Below are 19690 nucleotides of genomic sequence, written 5' to 3'. Positions count from 1 at the left end.
TCCATAAAGTTGGTCAGCAGCAGGAAGCATGAAGTGCTCTAAAACGTCCTGGTATACAGCTGCGTTGACCTTGGACCTCAGAAAACACAGTGGACCAACACCAGCAGATGACATGGCACCCCAAACCATCACCGACTGTGGAAACTTTACACTGGACCTCAAGCAAGTGGCTTCTGTGCCTCGCCTCTCTTCCTCCAGACTCTGGGACCATAATTTCCAAAGGAAATGCAAAATTTACTTTCATCAGAGAACATAACTTTGGACCACTCAGCAGCAGTCCAGTCCTTTTTGTCTTTAGCCCAGGCGAGATGCTTCTGACGCTGTCTGTTGTTCAAGAGTGGCTTGACACAAGGAATGTGACAGCTGAAACCCATGTCTTGCATACATCTGTGCATAGTGGTTCTTGAAGCACTGACTCCAGCTGCTGTGAATCTCCCCCACATTTTTGAATGGGTTTTGTTTCACAATTCTCTCCAGGGTGCGGTTATCCCTATTGCTTGTACACTTTTTTCTACCACATCTTTCCCTTCACCTCTCTATTAATGTGCTTAGACACAGATCTCTGTGAACAGCCAGCATCTTTTGCAATGACCTTTTGTGTCTCGCCCTCCTTGTGCAAGGTGTCAGTGGTCGTCTTTTGGACAAATGTCAAATCAGCAGTCTTCCCCATGGTCATGTAGCCTACCGAACTAGACTAAAGGTGCGTTCCGATCGACAGGGTCCCTACGCAGTGTTCACTGCTCCCTACTCCCTTAGCACGGTACATCCGTTGAAGTGGACTTCGCTGACAATAATCGCTCATTTGGAATGCCCTGGAACATCATCAAAGCAAATCAACGGCAGGGTCACGCAGATTATGATTTAACATAAATAAATATTGTAATTTATTTTACTTTCAAATTTAAATACATATAAAATACATATAAATGTATGCATCTAAAAAATATAGTCCAAATGTATATGTTTAGACGGTTAACAGATTAACAGATTTTGTGGTCTTATCTCACGCACTTTTTTTCCCCACACACAGCCTATATTTAACTATCCTGTGGTAACATTAAATAAAACAAGACAGAGCTTCACCTCGCCAGTTTTACTTTCATTCATAAAATACAATATGCAAATGTAACATGAATCGCCATAACCATTCATAAACACTCTAATTTGTATAATGATAATAACATTTATTGCAACCGCTCCATTGCAGAGCCTTTAAAAAAACTTCAACGGCTCTGCTCCATCATTACTTCTAACTGGTGACGCGGTGCGCAATGACAGTTGGGTAGTTTTCCCCGTCCACTTCCTGTGAAGTGAAGTACCGATGTTCCCTTATTCCCTATGCCGTTCGCAGTGCCCTTCGAACTGAACATGTTCGCTCCCTTCGGTTTGGAATCTCACTTAAGATGGCGGAATACCCTGTGAAATCCACTTCGCAGTCCACATACGGTCGAATGGAACGCACCTTAAGAGACCATTTAAAGGCCTTTGCAGGTGTTTTGAGTTAATTAGCTGATTAGAGTGTGGTACCAGGTGTCTTCAATACTGAACCTTTTCACAATATTCTAATTTTCTGAGATACTGAATTGGGGTTTTCATTAGTTGTCATTTATAATCATCAAAATTAAAAGAAATAAACACTTGAAATATAATCAGTCTGTGTGGAATGAATGTATACATTATACAAGTTTCACTTCTTGAATGGAATTAGTGAAATAAATCAACTTTTTGAAGATATTCTAATTATATAACCAGCACCTGTATGTATCTTTACCATCTATTAACTTTGGTTTGTCAATATATTGTGCCCTTTCCTAATTACTCAGTCCTTCTCTATATGATTTAGCAGCTTCCACACGTTTTTTCCCGTGGTTTAGACAGCATAAATTTGCAGAGCAATGTATTTAGCAGTAGTGTTGTTTACATCCAAGTATCCCTAATATTCATAATAAGAATTTAAAGCCCCGTTGAAAAAAAGCAGCATATGTTGGTTAGGTAGGTTTTGATGCTAAGATGCTGGTTTAAGCTGGTCCTTTGCTGGTTTATGCTAGTCCCTAGCTGGTTTAAGATGGTCCTTAGCTGGTCATGTGCAGGAGGGACCAGCTTAGGTAGGGTTGCCACCCGTCCCTTAAAATACGGAATCGTCCCGTATTTGAGAATGAAATTGCGCGTCCCGTTTTGAATCAATACGGGGCGGGTTTTGTCCCGTATTTTTTATAATTTTTTTTAAAGCAGCGTCTCATGCAAATAATCACTGCGGTAAAGCCAGCCGCGATTCAGAAAAACACGGTCAAGCCAGCCGCGATTGATTTTAAGTGTGCGCGCATATTACAGTGATTACGGTAGTTTCAGAAACAACACAGAGAGAACGCGCTTGCAGAGCGCTTTTCATTTAGACGCCCAGGACTGAGAGATAATACTACAAAGTGCTCGTGAATTTTTACTTACTTATTTATTTGCATTTCTGCTTTAATATCCGTTTTATTTATTGGTGTACTTGACGGTTCTTTTCTGAGAAATGGGACATTATTAGACTTTAGAGTCTAATAAGTAGAAAAAACAAAACAATGATCAGTTCTTATTCAGGACGGCCCATATTATATGCAAAACTCATATGAAACCTTTTTACTGCAGCATTTTTGAGATATGGGACATTATTACATTTTAACGGGGTATATAGACCCCATTTCTAAAAAGTAGGAAAAAACATGTTTTGCAATGATCAGTTCTTATTCAGGATGTCCCCCCCGAATGCGTCCCTTATTTTTGGGTATTAAAAGTGGTAACCCTAAGCTTAGGACCAGTACATAACCAGCTAAGGACCAGCTTAAACCAGTTAAAACCAGCATCCCAGTATCAAAACCTACCTAACCAGCATATGCTGTTTTTTTGTTGTTGTTGTTGTTGTTGTTGTTGTTGTTGTTTGTTTGTTTGTTTGTTTGTTTTTTAACAGGGAGGATATGGAATTCTGCGGTAAACCACCATATTTGTGACCCTGGATCACAAAACCAGTTATAAGTCGCATGGCTATATTTGTAGCAATAGCCAAAAATTCATTGTAGCTATTTTTCTTTTATGCCAAAAATCATTAATTAAAGATGTTATTTGAAGATCATGTTCCATGAAGATATTTTGTAAATTTCCTACCATAAATATATCCAAACTTTTTTTTTTTTTTTTTTTAGTAATATACATTGCTTAGAACTTCACTTGGATAACTTTAAAGGCTTTTTTTTTGTACCCTCAGATTCCTGATTTTCAAATAGTTGTATCTCGGCCAACTAACAAAACAAACGGAAAGCTTATTTATTCAGCCTTTATAGGTACATCTCAGTTTAAAAAAAATTGACCCGTATAACTGGTTTTGTGGTCCAGGGTCACATAATATTAGTCGCTGGGACTCGCTCAAATCTAGAAATAAATTACAAATGGCATGGAACTAAAACGAGCAGGTATTCTTTTCCCTATCGAACTTACATATAGGAGCACATTGGGCGTTGCCTTATCGCTACAACTTTTGAATGGCGTTTCTTTCAACGAATAAAATCTCATCTTTACAAGCTGTAGCCAATAGAATCATAAATGGGCGGGTCTAAAACGTTTATGATTTTGTCAGCGTCATTGGCAACGGGAGTTTTAATTCTGACAGTTACAGCAGTAGAGTAGAAATATTAACGCTATTTGCATGAGCACAGTAACCGCTGTAACGTTACTGTAAAAAAGACTCTTATAGAGAAGGTTTGTTTTTCCTCGAAGGATCGGTGTCTTGCTTGGTAATAAGGTCTAAACATCAGTGCCTCACGAAAAGCCATACATGACAGATATACCCATTCATATCCAACGTTACGAGGTTTTACACGAAAATGAATCAAGCTAAAACAGCTAAAGAAAGGATTTTCTCTTCGATAACACAAAAGAGGCTCTTAAAAGAAAATAAAAGGATAACCTCTGGAAACAGGAGGAAGACCAAAGATGTGAGAGTGCTGGCAGAGAGGAACCCGGCTGTGGCGCCTGTGGGTGTTTGGGTAGAGAGTGGAGATGAGAGTCAGGAACATCCAGCGGTAAGAACTTACACTAGAGATGTTGTTGAAAAAGAGCTTCATTGACTGGAACTTTCCTCTATTGAGACATGTTGGTGTCTCATTAAATGTACCAATACTAGCGTGATTTTGGTCTGTCTAACGTTGGAAGGAATATTTAAGGTAAAATAAATTGTTAAAAAAAGTAACAGTAATCACAAACCAACATTTGGGCCCTAGCTATAGCTACTGAGTAAAGTAAAGTTAAGATAAAGTAAAAACTGTTATTTTGCCATTACCTGAGTTATTATTGTTAACTGAAACTTTAAATTATTGTTAATGTAAACCTGTGATAAAATAAATTAACTGAAATAAACAAAAATAAAAAACGTAAGCTTATTTGATTTCACCTAGTAGCTGAGGCAACATTTCTACTTTTTTATTAAAGTTTAAGTACTAAAATAACTAAAACTGAAAAAAAAACTACAGACATATTTAAAATAATAATAATACAAATGACAAAACACACCAAAAATACTTGAAAATAAATATTGTTTTATATATTTTTTCTGTTTAATTCTCATGTTTTTTTTAGTTTTCTTGTATTAAAAGTTTTCTTGTATTAAAATGTATTGGTTAAATAAATTTATTATTTATTTTAAGCCATTTTTAGATAGAGTTAAAGTGAAACGTTTACATACACCTTGCAGAATCTGCAAAATGTAAATTATAAACCAAAATAAGAGTATTTTGGTAAAATAATTAACATTTTGCGGATTCTGCAAGGTGTATGTAAACTTTTGACTTTAACGGTAGACAAAAATACAAGAGGGATCATACAAAATATGTTATTTTTTATTTAGTACTGACCTCAATAAGATATTTCACACAAAAAAATAATAATTGACTGTATGATTTTGAGATCAATCTTTTCACACTGAAACTATTAGAGAAGGTTCAAATGCTCATTGATGCTTCAGAAGGAAAAATGCTGCATTAAGAGCCAAGGGTGTAAACTTTTGAACGAAATGATAATGTGTACATTTTTCTTATTTTACTTAAATATCATATATTTTTCATTTAGTACAGCCCTTCAGAAGCTACAGAAGATGCATACATGTTTCCCAGAAGACAAAATAAGTTAAATTTACCCTGATCCTCAAATTTTTAAAAGTCTTCACCCCCGGCTCTTAATGCATCGTTTTTCCTTCTGGAGCATCAGTGAGTGTTTAAGAGTCCCTCAGTTGTCCTCAGTGTGAAAAGATGAATCTCGAAATCATACAGTCATTGTTGGAAAGGGTTCAAAAACACAAAAATGCTGAAAAACCAAAGAATTTGTGAGACCTGAAGGATTTTTCTGAAGAACAGCAGGCACTTTAACTGTTCAGGACAAACAAGGGACTCATGAACAACTATCACTAAACAAACAAAAAACATCTTTTATGCGAAATATCTTATTCAGGTCAGTACTAAATAAAAAATAACATGCATTTTGTATGATTCCTCTTATTTTGGTAAAATAATTAACATTTTGCAGATTCTGCAAGGCGTATGTCAACTTCTGACTTAAACTGTATATCCCAAATTAGGGTTACAAACCCAAAGAAATAGACTCATTTAAAATTATCTTTTTGAGACTGATGAAGATCTATGGAAAGTTCCTACCTGCGGGTACCTGATGCTAAAAGATTCATAGCCACATGTCCTGTAAATGCAACCCTGCATGTGTGTGTGTGTAAGGTCCAGGCTGTTCTCACAGAAGAGCTTCTGGAGGAGACCAGACGAGAGAAAGAGGAGAGCCTGCGCCGATTTCAGGATACAGTTCGTGAACGTGTGTCACAGCAGGCCCGTCTGCGCAAACAACAGCAGCTACTGAAATCATATGAGACAGTAAGAAAACACCTCATGACATCTTATTCTTCAAAAATGATTAGCTTTGCTTTACCTGCTAGTCTCAAATACCCACACTCAAAGTTATTTGTGTGAACACTATCTTCAGGTTGAATGTGAGAGCAAAGTATTGCAACAAACCAGCAAAGCAGCCCATCGCCTTGTACCTCAAACCAATTTATTCCCTTCCTGGACACATGAGGATCGAGCAATCTGCAGTCCCAGCTCTCGCTGTGTCAGCGCACAGGGGATGGAGGCTGTTTCTTCACATCACCATTCACATAATGTACGGGTATTTACAGAGTTTTTACTGCTCCTTATACATTTATGTTGTTCATTTTGCTTGTGTGATTTGGCAGAATGTAGCTGTAAGTGTGAGTTTCTTTATACTTGTCCAGGTCAGTAAAGTCAGGAAGCAGGTGAGACACAGACTAGCTGCTCGTCAGACAGTGCAAGAGGGTGATGAACTCTCACAGCTGCCTGGTGGGAGATGGAAGATATCCCCAGCTAAAGATGTGAGTCATGCATGATGCATTTGGGTTGTTTTCGAGACCTGAACATCCAGTGTTGTAGTATTAATATCTTCACTTTTTCTGTTATATACAGAAACCTGAATCACACACTTGGAGAGATCAGAAGGATTATACTGAAAGCACAAATGATGGAGGAGAGGAAAATGAGCAGGATGCTGATGTGGTAGATGAGATGCTGTTGGGGCAACATGACCAACCTCTTCATTTGCATCGCCACAGAAGCAAGACTGTAACTTTTCAGAACGATATGGTAAGATCTTGTGTGGTCTCGGATGATGCACCCACATTCATAGACATGCAGGTTTTTATCAGTACATTTTACTTACACAAGTGACCTGGCTGCTAAAGTTTAGTAATCGCTTCTGCAGAAGAACCAGTATTTTGCAAAGGATTTGAGGCTTGTGGCATAGGATCTTTGCAAGACAATATAGATTTAAAGGGTTAGTTCACCCATAAATTCAAATTCTGTCATTAATTACACATCCTTATGTCGTTCCAAACCTGTAAGACCTTCATTCTTCGGAACACAAATTAAGATATTTTTGATGAAATCCAAGAGCTTTCTGACTGCACTACATAGACAGCAACGCAAGTGACACATTCAAGGCCCAGAAAGATAGTAAGGACATCGATAAAATAGTCATCAGTGGTACTTTCGTGAACGTGCGGCAAAGACTGACACAGAAGAGAAGAAATTGTTTAATAAAGTTGTTATTTTTGTTTTTTGTACGGTGGCCGAGAGAGCTCAACGTGCTGCAACTTAAGAAAACACATGCAAACAGGAAAAAAAGACAACAAATAAAAAAAAACATCTTCATCAGTTTGACAACACAGGTGCTGCAAATCCTCGCAACGCAAACACAAATACGGAAACGCTGCAAACACACAAAAAACGCTGCAAACACAAAAAAAGCGCTGCAAATAGCACGGAGCACAACGGAAATGTTTCAGGGGGACCTCAAAAAGTGACGAACCCATCTGGGACCTGATTATTTGTTCAGTGGCAGTTGGTCAGAGCAGAGGTGGTGTCGGTGAACTAAAAGGTGATAGTTTATCTAGTGATGTGACATTTGACACCGAAGCTTCGAAGCTTGTATCAATAAAAACGAAACATCTCACAGTGAAGCACTGTACCGGAGCTTGATTCGTTTTGCCATAACCACGTGACCTGTGACGTCCGAAGCTTCGTTTTCGCACACAACCACGTGACTGCTTCATATTCTGATTCAAATAACACAAACACCTTGCGCCGGTTTCAAGTGTCATTCACTTTTTGTTAAGAATAAATCATAATACGAATAAATATGTACATGTGTAGTTTTGTGCATGTTTGTAGCTATCCTTGCTTCACAAGCACTTCTAATTAATAACAATATTAGTCAACAGTATTCTTAATTTACTTTGAACATATATGCCTACATGAACCATGCTTATACTTGTATAATTTTATAAAAAAGTTTATTTACAGATTAATTCAAGTAAAATGACATTTTTTTTTTATTTCTGACGGCTTCGTAGCACAAATTGATGTATTTGATGAAACAGCTTTGAGATCTGGGACGCGAAAGCAACTTTTTCCACCTTTGACCACAAGATGTCGTTAGTGTGCAACGTGTTGAAAAGCTTTGAGTAATGAACCTTTTTACGATACAGTTGAGGGAAAGCCTTGGTGCTTCGAAAAGCTTCATTTTCACTAAGTTCATCTTTATCACCTTTTAGTTTACCGACAACACCTCTGCTCTGACCAACAGCCACTGAACAAATAATCAGGTCCCAGATGGGTTTGTCACTTTTTGAGGTCCCCCTGAAACATTTCCGTTGTGCTCCGTGCTATTTGCAGTGCTTTTTTTGTGTTTGCAGCGGGGTTTTTTTGGTGTTTGCAGTGTTTCCGTATTTGTGTTTGCGTTGTGAGGATTTGCAGCGCCTGTGTTGTCAAACTGATGAAGATGTTTTTTTTTTTTATTTGTTGTCGTTTTTTTCTGTTTGCATGTGTTTTCTTAAAGGGGCTATTTGTAACTTTCTGAAATTTAAACTCGCGACTGACACCTGTGGCCAAAAAACGGAACTGCTCTTCCTTTCTGCTCGCTCTCGCAGCGCGTGCTCGTACGTACACACTTCACAAGTCATCCGCTGCAAAGAAGTCAACATTATTTTTACAGAGGTAAGAACAGTCAAAAACATATATTGTTTGAGAAACTAGGTTTGTTTGCAATATATATGACTAGCAGTGGTGGCAGAGTGATCTGAAACGTTTAACATGAACGCGCTTGACGTCACATCCGCAGACAGCACGCGAAAATCCGACCCGACAGAAAATAGGAAAAATAGGATACAGGCTTATAGGTGCACCCACTGTGAGCTGACAAGGTGTCAGTATGCTCATCAGGAGATGTTTGAGTCATAAATGGTCAAATAAAAAGGCTATTGTTACGTTTATTTTGGGGGAAAAGTTACATATAGCCCCTTTAAGTTGCAGCGTGTTGAGCTCTCTCGGCCACCGTATTTTTGTGCACAAAAAGTATTCTCATAGCTTCATAAAATCAAGGTTGAACCACTGATGTCACATGGACTATTTTAATGATTTTCTTACTTCCTTTCTGGGCCTTGAACTTGGTAGTTGCATTGCTGTCTATGTAGGGTCAGAAAGCTCTCAGATTTCATCAAAATTATCTTAATTTGTGTTCTGAATATAAACGAGCGACTTGTGGTTTGGAACGACACGAGGATGAGTAATTATTAATGACAGAATTTTCTGATTTTGGGTGAACTATCCCTTTAACAAGATCCATGTGAACAACATTACTCTTTCTTAAAAAAAAAATGAAAAGCAGCTATGTGTGTTTTTTAAAGACCCAATTTATATATTGAAAAAATTTATATAATAAACTTATGTAAAATATTATATTAAATATTTAGTTTTGATTTGTTATTTAATAGATTAAGCTATTATAAAAAATTTTCTATTATACATTTTTTCTCTAAATGTTACTAGCACTCCCATATGGACTCCTGGTGGTCCCTGGACCCCAGTCTGAAAACACTATATTAGAGGTTTTTAAACTTAGGATGCTAGGGGGTCTGCATAGAGATTTGCAAAATGTAAAATATATTTTAGGTCTGTCACACTTTATGTAATTTTAATAAAATTGCATACCATTTAACTTTTTTTTAACACATTCATGTTCTCCAAATTTAATTATTACTATTTGATTCTGCTTTTAACTGTGATTATTCTGTTAACATGGAATAACAACACGTTTTTAATATTAGGGAAAAAAACAACAAATCTGCAATAGTTTTATGGGGAAAAGTTAATAAAAAGTAATCAATCTTTAATCAATCAATCACATTTTTTTATACATTGCTTTTAACAATACGGGTCAACTTTAAAAAAGTTCCATGTTGCAGCAAAGACATGCTTTAGTCAAAGACATTATAAAACCTAATTATTTCATTTGGAAATTTGGAAATCATTTGGATCTTTATAATATCACACATATTGTTCTTTTTACACCGTACAAATTGGTTTAAATACATGAGGGTCATTCTATGCCAACTAAACCAGATGTCCCAAGCCCAAATTTTGATTTTGTCAATAATTTTTCTGAAGACAGATAAACAAAAAGCCAAAATATTAAATGTCACAGATGTATATGTACTGAGTAATCCACTATTTTGTAGAAGGGGGTCAAAATGAAAATTTTCATCTTAAGATTCAAAGCTAAATTACAGGAGGGTAAAATTTGATTGTTATTTTTACCCTTGAAAATGCCTGTAACTCAAGAAGTATTAAAGATATATTAATGCCCTTTTAGATTTTGGGTCTTAACCAACTTTTCTTTTAGCATGTTCATTTTTAAAGCCCTATATAGTTCAGTTCCAGAGATATTAGAACTAAATTTAAGATATCTAAATATGGCACTAAGAGTAAATTGTAAACTTGGTACAATGGTCAAAAACAAATTTATATTTAGGAGGGTCCGTAGTATCAAAAATGTCTAATCCTACTACTGTGCCATTATTTTAATTAGCTACCAGTTTGTTGCTTACTTAATCATGATTGTAATATTGTTGATTTTTAGATTCACCGGTCCCTTAAATCACATACTGGTGCTTCAGAATAAATATGCACTTTTTGAATCAATGCTGTTCAAGCTATTTAACTCCAAATAACCCTTAAAACATTTTTTTTTAATATAATATTATTATAATACAATGCCTTTTATTATTTCATGGTGTCTCTGCAGGTGTATGAGCCAGATCCCACTGTTTCCTTCACAACTGACTACAGAACTTACCAAGTCCTTTGGCCTCATGAGAATCAGGAGGAGTTGAAGAGGCAGGTGAGAAATCATGCTTTATTCAGAATGGTGTCTCCTCTTTAATCATATTTTTATTATTTGGGAGATCAGTGTACATTTATAGTTTAATTTTAAAATAACTTTAGTCTATTTTAATAGATTTTGATAAGAAATCATTCTGTTATCCTGCTCATTAAACATATCAATGTTGAAAAGAACTGCATAATATATATATATATATATATTTTTTTTTTTTTTTTGTGGAAATGGTGAAACATTTTTCAGTGTTATCTGATTAATAGAAAGTTCAAAAGATTAAAATTAAAATTAATTAATTAATTAATTAAAATAAATAATTGAAAATTGAATAAATCCTGTAACTGTCACTTTTGTTACATTTAATGCATCGTTACCGAATAAAAATAATCATTCTATTAGTATCCTTAGCTTTTAGTCTTGATTTAAGTAGTATCTTTGTTTACCAAAAAAAATATTGTTTTCTTCAAAGCGTTAACTGTATTGTTTCAGAGGCAGTCTCAGTTCCTCCTGTATCGACGACACTTCATGGACATTGAGCGAGAGCAAGTGAAGGAGCGCCAAAGGCACAGGAAACATCTGAAGAGAACTGCAAGGTTGAATCTCACCACATGTTTACAAGTATCTTCTCCACAACAGCATCACATTTATGCTACTAAAAAGGATGTCTATTTTCATTTCTTTCCGCATGATGGTTGCTCACTTCTCTTTTAGTTTCTCTGCTGTAGTCAGGCTACAGTAAATAGTTTACATCAGCGGCTCCCAATTCCAGTCCTCGCGCCCCACTGCTCTGCATATTTTGCATGTCTCTCTTAGTTAACACACCTGATTCAGATAACCAGCTCATTAGAAGTGAGGTCCGTGCAAGAACTGCGATCCGATTGACATGGTCCCTGCAAAGTGTTCATTGCTCCCTGCTCCCTAAGCGGGGGAAATCTGTTTACTATACTTCGAAACATTCATTCACATATTTGCGCTACGTCACCGCATGTAGCGTCTTCACACACAGATGAAACTTACTAGAGAAGTGTGACATAAGTGCATCTGTAAATAAATGCATTTTAAATTTACGTCCCGCACGCTTTAATGACCTTCAAATGGAACACATACGCTCGCTTCGAACTAATGAATAATGGCGGAATATCCTGTGATGTCCACTTCGAAGTAGGGCTGGGTATTGTGACCAATTCGGCGATTCGATTCGATTCGATTCTTATTTTTATGGTTTCGATTCAATTCGATTCCGATTTCGATTCGATTCGATTCGATATCGATTAGCTATCAATATTTCATTTAAAATGTTAGTTTTGCAGACATAGGATCCATATTTTGATATAAATGCTGGTAACTGAAACTCTCCTACTTAAGTTTATTACTGAAATACATATCTACATTAATAATAGGGTGCACACAGTTGTTTATTTTAAACAACTTTTATGTTAAATGAACACTGTAACAAGAAGTCATAAATATGTGCATCCATTGTACACCATGTAAACAAACTGCAAAATGCACATTACTGTAAAAAAAAGACTGTAAATGTGCAACAGTGAAATCTATTAAGAACTTCAAACATGTTTAAGAAATAAAACATTTTTCTAAATTCAAAACGTTCAAAACAGACCCATTATAAAGCCCTTGTCTGCGTATACAAAACATTCTAACTGTCCATAAAACTAACAGTTCTTAACTACAGCCTTATCATTTTTGATCACCAGATTTTTCTGCAAAAAAAGCAGCTGATCAACATGTTCTGATAGCTCCTTTGCGCTGTGATTAGATCACCAGCAGTTGAGAGAACTCTCTCAGCAGGAACACTAGTGACACCTTCAGGACGAGAGGTGAATATTCATATCCTCTTATGTGAAGCACGTGCATTAAGAATCGATTCGGGGATTTCCCGAATCGATATCGTTGCCTTAAACAGAAGATCGATTAAAATCGGAGAATCGATATTTTTTACCCAGCCCTACTTCGAAGGGCAGTAACGTTGGAATAGAACAAACGTCGGAAGCGATGCGTGAAACACACAAAATGTGCAGAGCGGTGGGTCGCGAGGACTGGAATTGGGAACCGCTGGTTTACATGACTAACTAGTGACTAAAAATAAGACTGATAGAATGACTGCTAGGTCTTCGTCACAAATGACATGACTATTTTCCTGTAACTCAGCTGGCAGAGTATGACACTAGCAATAGTAATTCACGGGTTTAATTCCCAGGAAAATGTGAAAATACATACCCTATATTGATGATATAGAATATATTTATATTATGTACATATTACTAAGCAAGCATATACTTTTTTTTGTTGCTGTTGTTAATTTTAGTAACCTGTCCTGTAAGCTTAAGTACATTTCTTTTGTACTATTAAAGCAAGTAACCACACATCATTTTTCTTTCATTAAGTTGTCCAAGAACACAAAAGACTTCATGTTGCGCTATATGCTTTCTTTTATAAACTCAGAGAACTTTTTTCTGTGTGTAGGATTAAGAATGAAAAAGAACAACTCAGAAGAGCAGAGGAGAAGAAAATGGAGAGGCAGCGACAGCAGGAAGAAGAAAGAAAAGACATGGCTGAGAGGGAGTATTTGATTTTGGAACGATTGAGACTTGATGAGGAGGAGGCAGCAGAGAAGGTAGAAAGACGAGAGAAAACAAAGAGGATCAAAGAAAGCAAACGGTACATACTGCCAATATATGGCACAAGTTATCTTGTTATGAGTATCTTCATTATAACAATACATATACAGAAAGTTTGGTGTGGTAAGTTTTGAAAGAAAGAGGAATCTAGTATGCTCTCCAAGGTTTATGCATTTGATCACAAATACTGTGAAAACAGTTATATTGTAAAATATTATTAAATTAAAATCTGTTTAACTTTTCACATGTAGTCATAACTAGTCTTCAGTATCACATGATCCTTCAGAAATCATTCTAATATGTGACCCTGGACCACAAAACCAGTCTTAAGTCGCTGGGGTATATTTGTAGCAATAGCCAAAAATACATTGTATGGGTCAAAATTATTGATTTTTCTTTTATGCCAAAAATCATTAGAAAATTAAGTAAAGATCATGTTCCATGAAGATTTTTTGTAAAATTCCTACTATAAATATATCAAAATGTAATTTTTGATTAGTAATATGCATTGCTAAGAACTTAATTTGGACAACTTTAAAGGTGATTTCCTCAGCATTTAGATTTTTTTTTTTGCACCCTCAGATTCCAGATTTTCAAATAATTGTATCTCGGCCAAATATTGTCCTATCCCAACAAACCATACATCAATAGAAAGCTTATTTATTGAGCTTTCATATGATGTATACATCTCAGTTTTGTAAAAATGTAACCTTATGACTGGTTTTGTGGTCCAGGGTCACATATGCTGATTTGCTACTTAAAGGATTAGTTTACCTTTAGAACAAAAATTTACAGCTAATGTACTCAACCCCTTTTCATCCAAGATGTTCATGTCTTTCTTTCTTCAGTCTTAAAGAAATTATGTTTTTTGAGGAAAACATTTTAGGATTTCTCTCCATATACTGGACTTCTATGGTTCCCCCTGAGTTTGAAATTCCAAATGCAGCTTCAAAGGGCTTTAAAAGATCCAGGCTGAGGAAGAAGGGTCTTATCTAGCAAAACAAGTGTTATTTTCTAAAAGAAAATTACAATATAAATACATTTAACCTCAAATGCTCATCTTGTCTAGCTCTGCGTGTACTCCAGTTCATCACAGTTAGGGTATGTCAAAAAATTCCCATCTCATTTTCTTCTCCAACTTCAAAATCGCCCTACATCGCCGCAGAAGTACCGACCCAATGTTTATAAAGTGAACATACAAAAATAACCAATCGTTTCCCTATATAAGACCCTTCTTCCTCTGCTAGGATTGTTTAGAGCCCTTTGAAGCTGCATTTCCATACATATCCATTATATGGAGAGAAATCCTGAAATGTTTTCCTTAAAAAACATAATTTCTTTTACGACTGAAGAAAGCAAGACATGAACATCTTGGATGACAAGGGGGTGAGTACATTATCTGTACATTTTTGTTCTGGAAATGAACTAATGATGCCGTTTTTTCAGAATTCTTTGGATAGAAAGTTCAAAAGAACAGCATTCATTTAAAATAAAAATCTTTTGTAATGTTGTAAATGACTTTACTGTCACTTTTGGTCAATTTAATGCATCCTTGCTGAATAAAAGTGTTAATTTATATTAAATAAAACATCTTATTGACTCTAAACTATAACCATAAACAAAACACCAATACATTTAATAGCTCAGAACAGTGTTCTAATGGTATGTAAAGAGCTGATGTGATGATTCTGTGACAGGTACATTGAGGCCATGCGGGCTCTAATGAAAGAGACGCTGGAGAAGGATAAAGTAGAACTGCCTCCTCTGTGCTGCTGTGGAGACACTTTCTGGGACAGCCATCCTGATACCTGCGCCAACAACTGCATCTTCTACAACAATCCAAAAGGTGAACTGCTCACTGCTCACTCTCTGTTTCATTTCTTTTCCTGAAATGAAAATAATTTGAAAATCTTTATACACCACGTATTGTGCAATTCTGAGTTTTGGTTCTAAGAAGCAAGTAACACAACATTTTATTGGTTGCCGGGTTCCTATTTCTGTGGCATTGTGTGGGATAGCCCTGCCCACAGAGATATATACCATTGGTCCAGAATCCTGTTCCTCATAACTGTAGACTGAACTACTAAACTGTTGTGATGGTGTTGCTGGAAACTTGTCACGTCGTGCCTGTTTTTATGTCGTAAATGTTCTTACTCACAGTACCATGACTTGACAGACAATGCATGTGGGGCCTCTGTCACAAATGATGTCTTTTGTTTTTCCACTTTCCATGACATAGTATAACGGTACATATTTTACCAGACAGTCTGAAGTTTAATCATGGATTTGGTTCATCACAGGAACATCTTATTTTTTATAACGAGAGAAAAATGAGTTTTAAATACCCTTGTGAAAGAGAAGTACACTTCTGCATACTTTAGAAAGAATACTTTCAAATGTAAACTGTAGCTAATGTTTTCTGACATTAAATTGAATGTTACTTACAGTTAAATGAAAATTGGTTGGACTTAAGTATGTCTTTATATGTAATTTCATTATTATTTCTATTGTGTACATTTGAAATGTGGTTAAGCATGTGATAAACTTGAAATCTTTGTTTGTTACATATTTAAATTTATTTGTAATTTCACATTTGTAATGAAGTTTGAAAATACACTACCAGTCAAAAGTTTTTATATTTAAATATATTTTAAAATGTAATTTATTCCTGTGATTTCAAAGCCGAATTTTTAGCATCATTACTCCAGTCACATGATCCTTCAGACTTGTTCTAATCTTTTCTGATTTTCTGCTCAAAAATATTTATTATTTTATAATTTATTATTTTAGACTAGAATTTTTTCAGGTTTCTTTGATGAATAGAAAGTTCAGACAAACAGCATTTATCTGAAATAGAAATCTTTTGTAACACTATAAATGTCTTTATTATCACTTTTGATCAATTTAAAGCGTCCTTGTTAAATTAAACTATTATTTCTATAATTAGAAATGTCTATAATTCTATAATTTCATCCCCCTCCCAAAATTGAATGATATAATGTTACAAAAGCTTTTTATTTCAGAAAAAAATCTTTGGATCTTTCTAGTCATAATATTAATTAAAAAAAATGTTTCTTGAACAGCAAATCAGCATATTAGAATGATTTCTGAAAGATCATGTGACACTGAAGACTGGAGTAATGATGCTGAAAATGTAGCTTTGATCACAGGAATAAATCAAACTGTTTTTGCTGTGCTTTGGATCAAATAAATGCAGGCCTGGTGAGTTTTTTTTTTCTTTAAAAAAACATTACACATCTTACTGTTTAAAAGTTTTGACTGGTAGTGTGTATTAACTTTAAATGTAATACTGAAAAACAACCTTTAGCATCTTAGCAAATCAAAATGCATGTACTTTTTTAAGTATAACCAAAGACTAGTAAAACATAATGAATTAAAATGTACTGTATTTTAAAATAAACCTTTTAATTTTGCATTATTGCAAGTGCACAAAGTATAATTAAGTGTGTTAAGAAACGTTCATGAAAGTGTTCTTTAAGTACACTTAAGTGGCCTTTCATTTAATTAATATTATATTCTCTTCAAGTACAGTTTTTGAATATATATTTTTAAGATTTGAAGTACACTATAAGTGCACATTCGATTAAAAGCACTTCATCGCAAGGGTAGCAATGGCCATATTTTTCAACTTTTTTAAGACACTGACATTCATTCAACTTTCAAATTTATTTATTGCTCATTTATGAATTTTTTTTCTGCAGCATATGCTCAAGCTCTGCAGTCTGTCTTGCTAAGCTGCGATCTGAAGGAAGGAGTCTTTGGACAGTGTTCGTCCACCTGGAAGGCATCTACTAAGGATGTCCATTTTCAAAGGAAATGATTGTATTCCAACTTTAGAGTCATTTTTTTAAGATTGGGCAGCCAGTCAAGATTACATGGTGTGTGCTTTTTGTACTTATAGATGGTTTTAAAATACCTGACATACCTCAATGTAACCAGTATTTTTACTGTTTCAATAAACCTTAATGAACTGAGAATTTCAACTGATGTGAGTTGTTTTCTGAACCTGAATGGACCTAAATGTGTATGTGACCTTTGTACACTTATTCAGCCATTATCCACACAAAGTCCCTCAGGTTGAGAAGCCAGTAAACGAATAGCAGTCACATTTATTTCTGTCTTTGTCTGTGGAAATAAGAAGTATTTATTTCCATTCTAGAAAGCAACATCCTAATTTCTAGTCAAGGTTTTTAGGTCAAGGATAATAGGTTTGGTAAGGTAAAATGATATAAATATACACTATCAGTCAAAAGTTTTTGAACAGTAAGATTTGTAATGTTTTGTAAAGAACTTTCTTTTGCTCACCAAGCCTGCATTTATTTGATCCAAAATACGGCAAAAAATACAGTAATATATTTCAAATAACTGCTTTCTATTTGATGTTTTAAAATGTAATTAATATTTGTGATCAAAGCTACATTTTTAGCAACTTTATTCCAGTCTTTAGTGTCACATGATCCTTCAGAAATCATTATAATATGCTGATTTGCTGTTCAAGAAACCTTTATTATTTTTATTATCAATATTTAAAACAGTTGAGTGTGTTTTTTTTTCAGGATTCTTGGATGAATAGAATGATCCAAAGATCTTAGACAAAGAAACTGTAGAAATAATATTTTTATTTAGCAAGGATACTTTAAATTGATCAAAGGTGATGATAAAGACATTTATAATATTATGTTACAAAAGATTTCTTCAGATAAATGGTGTTTTTCTGAACTTTCTATTCATCAAATAAACCTGCAGAAATTCTACTCAGCTGTTTTCGGCATAATAATAATAAATGTTTTTAAACGGCAAATCATAATATGTGACCCTGGACCACAAAACCAGTCTTAAGTCGCTGGGGTATATTTGTAGCAATAGCCAAAAATACATTGTATGGGTCAAAATTATTGATTTTTCTTTTATGCCAAAAATCATTAGGAAATTCAGTAAAGATCATGTTCCATGAAGATTTTTTTGTAAAATTCCTACTATAAATATATCAAAATGTAATTTTTGATTAGTAATATGCATTGTTAAGAACTTAATTTGAAGAACTTTAAAGGTGATTTTCTCAGTATTTTGATTTTTTTGCACCCTCAGATTCCAGATTTTCAAATAGATGTATCTCGGCCAAATATTGTCTTATCATAACTACCATACATCAATAGAAAGCTTATTTATTGAGCTTTCATATGATGTATATATCTCAGTTTTGTAAAATTTAACCTTATGACTGGTTTTGTGGTCCTGGGTCACATATTAGAATGATTTCTGAAGGAGCGTGTGACTGGAGTAAAAAAAAAAAAAAATCAGCTCAGAAATCACAGGAATGAATTACATTTTAAAATATATTTTTAAAAATAGAAAACAGTTATCTTTAATAGTGAAAATATTTCAAAACTTTACTCCCTTATTCATCATATTTTGGAACCGTTCCTAAAGGATTCCATTAGGAATTGTCTAATAGGATTTTCTTATACAAGACATAAATATCCTGTAGGATCATTTCTACAGGATTTTAATGGTTTTTATTTTAAAGCATATTTCAAGAATTTTGAATAATCCTAATGGTACGCTTTTTTTATTGTATATATTACTAACCATATTTTACTGTACTTTGGATCAAATAAATTCAAGCTTGGTGAGCAGAAGAGACTTCTTTAAAAACAAAAAATCTTACTGTTCAAAAACTTTTGACTGGTTGTGTACATACTGCATAACTAACTATATAAAATAATGCATTGTCAGTGCAAGCAGATGCTCACGAACTGAAAGATTTAAGTAGTATATTGTAAGACCATAAGAATGGCATAAACACTGTACTAAATGTTACTAAATGTTACTTATTAAAGTTACTTTTTTATATATATAAAACGAATAGTTCAGACCCTAAAATCCGAGCAGATGAGCGAGGGGGTCGTGAGGCAATGAATCTGTAATTAATTCAATCGTAAAAATGTAAAATTAAGATAAATTAATCATTTTAAAACAAAACTAAAAAAAATATATATGAAATCGTATTTACCTGCATGTCAATTGCTATTTACCCAGCGACACTGATGCTAAATTATTGTATTGGCTTAAATTCTGTCTGGTTTCTTCATAAATATTCACTAAAAACTAAAGTAAATAGTTTAGGTCAGAAAAGATTCTCAAAAAAAAAAAAAAAAAAAAAAAAAAAAAGAGAAGAATGAAGGGTTAATTTCAACCCGATGACGTCACAATGTATCACATGTTTACGCTAGATCCAGTGTATGTACCAA

At 34.6% G+C, this 19690-nt stretch overlaps 1 protein-coding gene across 1 annotated transcript; it reads left to right on the top strand.

Annotated features, from left to right (window-relative positions):
• The first annotated feature begins 3652 nt into the window (after positions 1 to 3652).
• Positions 3653 to 17404, top strand: ccdc15 (coiled-coil domain containing 15). Its single transcript, XM_073841282.1, has 10 exons — positions 3653 to 4058; positions 5757 to 5906; positions 6016 to 6192; positions 6305 to 6421; positions 6513 to 6689; positions 10687 to 10782; positions 11269 to 11372; positions 13264 to 13458; positions 15116 to 15264; positions 17141 to 17404. The coding sequence occupies exons 1-10, from the start codon at positions 3861 to 3863 to the stop codon at positions 17257 to 17259; spliced, it is 1482 nt and encodes a 493-aa protein (XP_073697383.1). The 5' UTR covers positions 3653 to 3860; the 3' UTR covers positions 17260 to 17404.
• The last annotated feature ends 2286 nt before the right edge of the window (positions 17405 to 19690 follow it).

Source organism: Garra rufa, chromosome 5 (assembly GCF_049309525.1).
Source record: "Garra rufa chromosome 5, GarRuf1.0, whole genome shotgun sequence".
Taxonomy (NCBI): Eukaryota; Metazoa; Chordata; class Actinopteri; order Cypriniformes; family Cyprinidae; genus Garra; species Garra rufa.
Note: the sequence above shows the minus strand (reverse complement) of the source record. Positions and strands in the feature narration are given on the sequence as shown.